We start from the raw sequence: 6,652 nt of genomic DNA on the forward strand, positions 1-6,652 counted from the left end.
AGTCAGATTGTCTTACACCGTCACCAGTGTTCTTAAATAACTTTACACTTGGATCATATGGTGTGCAAGCAGGTTTACAATCAAAGTAATTGTATTTCTTTAGAATCTTCTCAATATAGTGAGATTGATCCAAAGAAATTCCCTTTTCGGACCTAGTAATCTTAATACCAAGGATTACATTCGCTTCTCCAAGGTCCTTCATATCAAAGTTAGCACACAACATTCACAGCATGGATATTCGAACCAAATATGAGCAAGTCATCCACATATAGACATACAATAGTGCAAATTTCATTATCAGATTTATAATAGATGCATTTGTCACTTTCATTCACTTTAAATCCATGTGAGATAACTAAATTGTCAAATTTCTCATGCCATTGCTTAGGTGCCTCCTTAAGACCATACAGAGATTTATCTAACTTGCAAACCTTATGTTCCTGGCCATGGTTCACAAACCCTTCCAGTTGATCCATATAGATTTCTTCTTCTAATTCACCATTCAAAAATGCAGTCTTAACATCCATTTGGTGTACAACTAGATTGTGAATTGCAGCTAGGGAAATCAAAACTCTAATGGATGTTATTCTCGTAACAGGTGAAAAGGTGTCAAAGAAATCTATGTTTTCTCTCTGCCTAAAACCCTTGGCTACCAAACGAGCCTTGTATTTTTCAACAGTACCATCGGGTTTCAACTTCTTTTTCAAGATCCACTTACAACCTATAGGCTTACAACCAGGAGGTAAATCAACTAAGTGCCACGTTTTGTTAGACTCAAGAGACTCCATCTCATCATTTATTGCTTCTTGCCAGAGGTCAGCATCTAGAGAGCACAAGGCTTCTTGGAGGTTAGCAGGATCCTCCTCTAATGTATAGACACAGAAATCAGAACCATAATCTTTAGCAACTCTAGTTCTCTTACTTCTCCTAGGTTCTGATTCTCTATCCTCAATATGTTCATTATTCCTAATCACAGGAATGTTGATAGTAGATGCGGCCCCACTATGTTCATAAAAATCAGCATCATTTGATTCCACAATAACATGCGCATTTAAATCATAGAACCCATATGCCTTACTATTCATTGCATATCCGATAAATACACATTCATAGGCTCTACTTGCTAGTTTAATTCTCTTAGGATCAGGAATACGAACATAAGCCAGACAACCCCAAGTTCTAAAATAAGACAGGTTAGGTTGCCTATTTTTCAAGATCTCATAAGGTGAAACTTTACTTTTAGACTTAGGAAATATATTAAGAACATAACAAACAGTCAAAAGAATTTCACCCCACCAATGAGATGCAGCACCAGAATTCAATAAAACAACCACAACAGATTCAGTAAAAGTTCGATTCTTCCTTTCAGCTTTACCGTTCATTTCAGGTGAATATAGTGCAGTGGTTTCGTGTACAATGCCATGTGAATTATAAAACTCAACAAACATGTTTGAATCATATTCAGTTCCTCTATCACTATGAAACCTTTTAATTTTCTTATTAAATTGATTCTCAATTTCAGTCACAAATAATTTGAACATGTTAAGCGCATCACTTTTATTTTTCATCAAGTACACATAAGTAAAGTCAGAACAATCATCAATAAAAGTGATAAAATAACGTTTACCATTCCTAGTTAACGTTCCGTCAAGTTCACAAATATCTGAATGAATTAAATCTAGTGGCTCAGATTCTTTAGTAACAGACTTATGAGGAGTCTTAGTTATTTTTGCTTGACTACAAAAATCACATTTTTCAAAATCGTTTTCTGACACTTTAGGAATCAGTCCTATGTTACTCATGTTCTTAATAATGCGCTTATTAACATGACAAAGTCTAGCATGCCAACCATTAAAATCACACAACATATAAGCAGAAGGAGAAACTTTATTGGATTCAACATTTAACTTAAACATATCATCAGTAGCATAACCCTTCCCAACAAAAATACCATTCTTAGTGATGGTGTACAAATCAGCCCCAATAGTTTGAGTAAACCCAGCCTTATTAAGCAGAAAACCAGAAACCAGATTCTTTCTCATCTCAGGAGTATGCATTACATCTTTCAGTAATAAAGTCTTTCCTGAGGTAAACTTAAGCTCCACATTTCCCATCCCAGCAACAATAGTGGTGTGGGAATCTCCCAACAGCACTTTCTTATCATCAGCAGCAGTGTATGTTTTAAACATAGCACGATCATAGCAGACATGGCGAGAAGCGCCAGTGTCTACCCACCACCCATCTGATCCACCAATAAGGTTAATCTCAGAAATCATAGCTATAAAAGCTTCTTCAGTCAAGTTAGCCTACGGAGCAGTGCTTGGCTTGTTCCTACACTTACGTGCCATATGACCTGGCTTGTTACAAACGTAACAAAGGAATTGTCCAGAGTCATTCTGTTTGGGTGGAGGCTGCTGCCTTCCATGTTGGTTCCTGTTATGGTTCCAATTCTGATTGTTGTTTCGAGGATTGTGCTGGTTGTTGCGGTTGGAATTTGAATTCGAGTTACGGTTCTGATTCTTAAAGGTTTTGCCATTTGGCTTCAGAACCGCAGGTGTGGGCTTCTTAGGGATGCTGTTAGAGACAACAAGCACCTCTTCTTTCTGGTCTTGTTTCCTTGCTTCCTCCTCGATACGAAGGCGGGTGATCAAACTTTCTAAGGAAAATTCCTTAGTCTTATGCCTGAGAACATTTTTAAAAACCTTCCAGGAAGGAGGTAATTTGTCAATTAAAACAGCAACTTGAAACTGTTCATCAAGGGCCATACCTTCTGAGATAATCTCATGAGCAATTTTCTGAATTTCGTGAGATTGGGCCTCCACAGATTTATCATCAACCATCTGATACTTCAGGTAGCGACTAACAACGTATTTTTTAGTCCCCGCCTCCTCTGTATCATATTTCTTTTGTAGCGCCTCCCAAATCTCCTTTGCTGACTTGTCTGAGTTATAATAGTCATAAAGATCATCAGATAAACCGTTAAGAATAAAATTCTTACATAGGAAATCGTTTTCCACCCAGGAGTCCAAGTCCTTCTGTTGCTTCTCACGTTCAGTCTGATTGTCCTTGTCGGTCGAGGCTTCAGGGACAACCGGCTTCAGAGCAGTGAGCACAAACGCCACCTTCTTCATGGTCAGATAAAAAAGCATCTTCTGTTTCCAACGCTTAAAGTGCAAACCCTCAAAGCGAAATGGCTTGTTAATATCAACAGAGGTAGAACCAGAAAAATCATCGGTCGCAGCCATAACAGAACAGAACGTCTTAAAATTGATATTCCACAATTGAAAAATAAAATGGAACGAATTTACCGATCAATATTTTTGGCTGAGTCGCGGACAAAGTCGCTCTCTTTAAGACGTTTCGCGGCTCTACCCTAAGTGTGCACGGCAGTCTATCAACCACGCCGTCCCCAGGATAAAACATCCTCTGTACGATCCCTCCCTGCACCGAGAGGATCGTTCTTGTACACCCTTTATAAAATTGCTCTGAGAAATTTCGTAGAACCAGAAAAAGAATTCTATGTATATTTCAAAAAATAGGATAACCTTACAAAAGAAAGTGAATAAGATAAAAAAAAATAGGTATAAACAAAACAGTAAATAATGAATTTATAGATTGTTCTTACTCCTCAATAGCTCAATAGCTCAATAGCTATTAGAAAAAGTGAAAAAGACAAAAACTAAATTAATAGAAAATAAGTAGAGGAAAGAATGATAAATGAATGACTCACTAACAATTGTATTGAATAAAAACGAAAAAAAAAAGAAGAATAACTGATGATGGTTGAGCAGGTTATTCACAATTGTATATATAGTATATATATATAAAAATTGTGTATGTAATAAAATATAGGTTTAACAATTTTTTATTTTTTCTGTTATGAAATCATTATTGGTTTAACGTTTTTTTATTCTACTTTAATATAGATACTTCAAATATTTAACTAAATGTACTTTTAAAACCATTTAAAAAATATTAGATATTTAATAATTATATTAAAATAAATTCAAATATTATAAAATATTACTATTATAATAATATTTAATACATAATCCTAAATTTTTTTTATCATTTATATATATATATTTTTTAAAAAAACAAGTTACTTTTTTTTATTATTACTATATTTAACTTATGTAAATACATATTCATATAATTAATAATAACAAAAATTATAAATACATTATATATATATATAGATGCCACGTGTTTGTAAGAAGGTGTGTGATTATGTAATAACTACACAATAAAGTAGAATAACTTATTCATTTTTATATATTAGTATAATTTTTATAAAAAAAAATGGATTCATTCTAGTCCTCACATGTTTTAGTTATGGTAATATTGCAAACTAACCCTCGGGGTCCTTCGCAAAATGACTTTTTTTATAGTGCAATTTGCACTTTGGCCTAGTTTCAATAGTTTTTAGCAAAATTGCCCCTAATAACTATTATCTTCTTCCTCTTACCAATCCACAGCCACCCACTATCATCCCCCGCTGCCACCACCACCGGCGACTACTGCCCTAACCGCCAGCGAACACTGCTCATCACCGGCTGCCGCCATTTCTTCACAAATCCAGCCACCACTCATTCAAAATGTTGGTTTATAAAGCTTTTTTATATATAAAATATGAGAATTTTTATATTGTTTTTGTAGATTTAAAATGCAAAATGATTGTTTTAGTATATTGAAAGTATAAGTAAGGATTATGTTTATTTTAGGAGTTTTATGGAGGTTAAAACTTGAAAATCTGAAAAAATTAATGATGGTTTCGGCTATTTTCGAGATAGAGAAATCTAGAATTTTTTGACAGCATGTCTAATTTTTTGACAAGAAGTCTAAAATTTTAAACCAATTGTCTAAATTTCAGACCAGTAGTCGTATTTTTTTGACCACCTGTCTAAATTTTAGACCATCTGTCAAATTTAGACAAGTAGTCTAATTTTTAGATAGATCGTCATATATTTTCAACCACCTGTCGAATTTTTAGACGGGTTGTCGAATGATAACTCTACAAAATAGAGTTATTTTACCACTTCTTATGTGCTAATTGTTGCTTAATTCTTGAGTTTTTAATTGATTTATTAAGTTTTTAAGTAATTTTGAATTTAGTAGTCTTATCATGATTTTATATACTTTTGTGTGTTTTTATAAGTATTTTGTTGTAAAATGTTGTAGTTAATTATTTGAATTATTATTGTTAAGTTAGTGGTAAAAAAATGTTGTATTATTGAACTTAAATGTAAAATATAAATTAATTTATAATTAATATTTTCAAAGAATTAAATTGATTTATTTTAGAGTTGAAAATATTTTATTATGATTTAGTTTATGTTTATTTTGTAGGGAAGTTAATGCAATTTTTAGCTTTGAAAAGTAAGGAAAAAAAGTGGTATTTTTTAAATAAAAACAACCACCAGCTCCAAGGCCCAGGCCCGCCTGGCCCAGCCATTTCCCAGGCCCAGCAGCAGCTACTCCTTGCCTCGCCAGCTGCCATCCAAGCTGCTTCCCACACCTGACCAACCATGCATCAACTCCAGCTCCTTGCCTCGCCAGCTGTCGCCTCCAAGAAGCAGCAAGATGAAGAGACCCTCTTCATATGCATCCCTCACGCCTCCTGTTGAAAGTGCCAGCCGTGGCCCAATTAGCCAGCAGGTGCCCAAGCCTTCAGCCTCCACGCCAAGCCCAGTCCAGCAAGGCCCGAGCCCACATTCCGGCCCAGCCGAACCCACCCTGCCACAGCCACAAAAATACCAAAAAATCAAGTTTTTATTCCCAATGTTTTTTTTTTCTTTTCACTCAAACACCAATTCACTCTTCCCTATTTTTCTTACCTAAATAAACATTCCTAATTCATTTTTTTACCCTAGCTTTTCACTAATCTTTTACCAACCAAACATTTTATCTTTCCAATACTCTTACACTTACTCTATTTATCCTACCACTTCCCAACACAATTAAATTAATCAATTTATTTATTTTAATTTGATTAATTTAATCTCCATATTTTGCTTATAAATAGAGTCTTGTAAGACCATTTGGGGAGCTCTTCTCCATCTTTTCAACATCTTCTACACTTCATATTTCACTCTTTTTTTCACTATTTTCTCTCTACCATTTTCATCTTTTGAAGAGCATGTCAAGTATGTTATTTTGTATTTTTTATTTCAATCTAGTTATGAGTTTCTAATCTTTTTCAAAGATTATTAAGATGATGATGAAGCAAAATGTAACTAGATAGTATTTTTTGTTGTATGTTGATTTCCCATTTGTACAACATTGTTTATGGATTTTTCTATCAAAGATATGCATTTTTCATCTAGTGTTGATTGTTAAAGCATATTACATTTAGTTCTTCATTATGCAAAAATATGATATTCTTTGATTAAATGTTTTTCATTAAATTGTTCACATCAAATTCTTAGAGCATAAATATCATATTTTGCCTAAACATAATCTCTTTGATTTTTTGTAGTTTCATTAGGTTGTAACACAACTAATGCTTATAAATTATATCTTATATAAGTGAAGAAAAATCCTACCTTTTTTAAAGTAACTTGTGCTTGAATAGAAAATGTATTTTGAAAAAAAATATATAGTGTGATTTATTTCAACTATATCTAAACTTGGGAATCAATATACTTACAAA

The 6,652-nt window shown here is 33.6% G+C and overlaps 1 protein-coding gene across 1 annotated transcript; it reads right to left on the reverse strand.

Moving 5' to 3' along the window:
* Positions 1–2,424: 2,424 nt before the first annotated feature.
* Positions 2,425–3,314, reverse strand: LOC133784392 (uncharacterized). The gene is made up of 2 exons (XM_062223756.1): positions 2,768–3,314; positions 2,425–2,682 (listed from the first exon to the last, which is right to left on the reverse strand). The coding sequence occupies exons 1-2, from the start codon at positions 3,243–3,245 to the stop codon at positions 2,657–2,659; spliced, it is 504 nt and encodes a 167-aa protein (XP_062079740.1). The 5' UTR covers positions 3,246–3,314; the 3' UTR covers positions 2,425–2,656.
* Between the last annotated feature and the right edge of the window lie 3,338 nt (positions 3,315–6,652).

The sequence above is a fragment of the Humulus lupulus genome, chromosome 6, assembly GCF_963169125.1.
Source record: "Humulus lupulus chromosome 6, drHumLupu1.1, whole genome shotgun sequence".
Classification (NCBI taxonomy): Eukaryota; Viridiplantae; Streptophyta; class Magnoliopsida; order Rosales; family Cannabaceae; genus Humulus; species Humulus lupulus.

Bases quoted from the DNA above. Each gene is read 5' to 3' on its own strand.
- LOC133784392 (XM_062223756.1), bottom strand. From the start codon at position 3,245: ATGGCTGCGACCGATGATTTTTCTGGTTCTACCTCTGTTGATATTAAC. The intron at 2,683-2,767 runs GTATGGCCCTTG...AAATGTTCTCAG, and splicing joins TCATGAGATTATCTCAGAAG to GCATAAGACTAAGGAATTTT.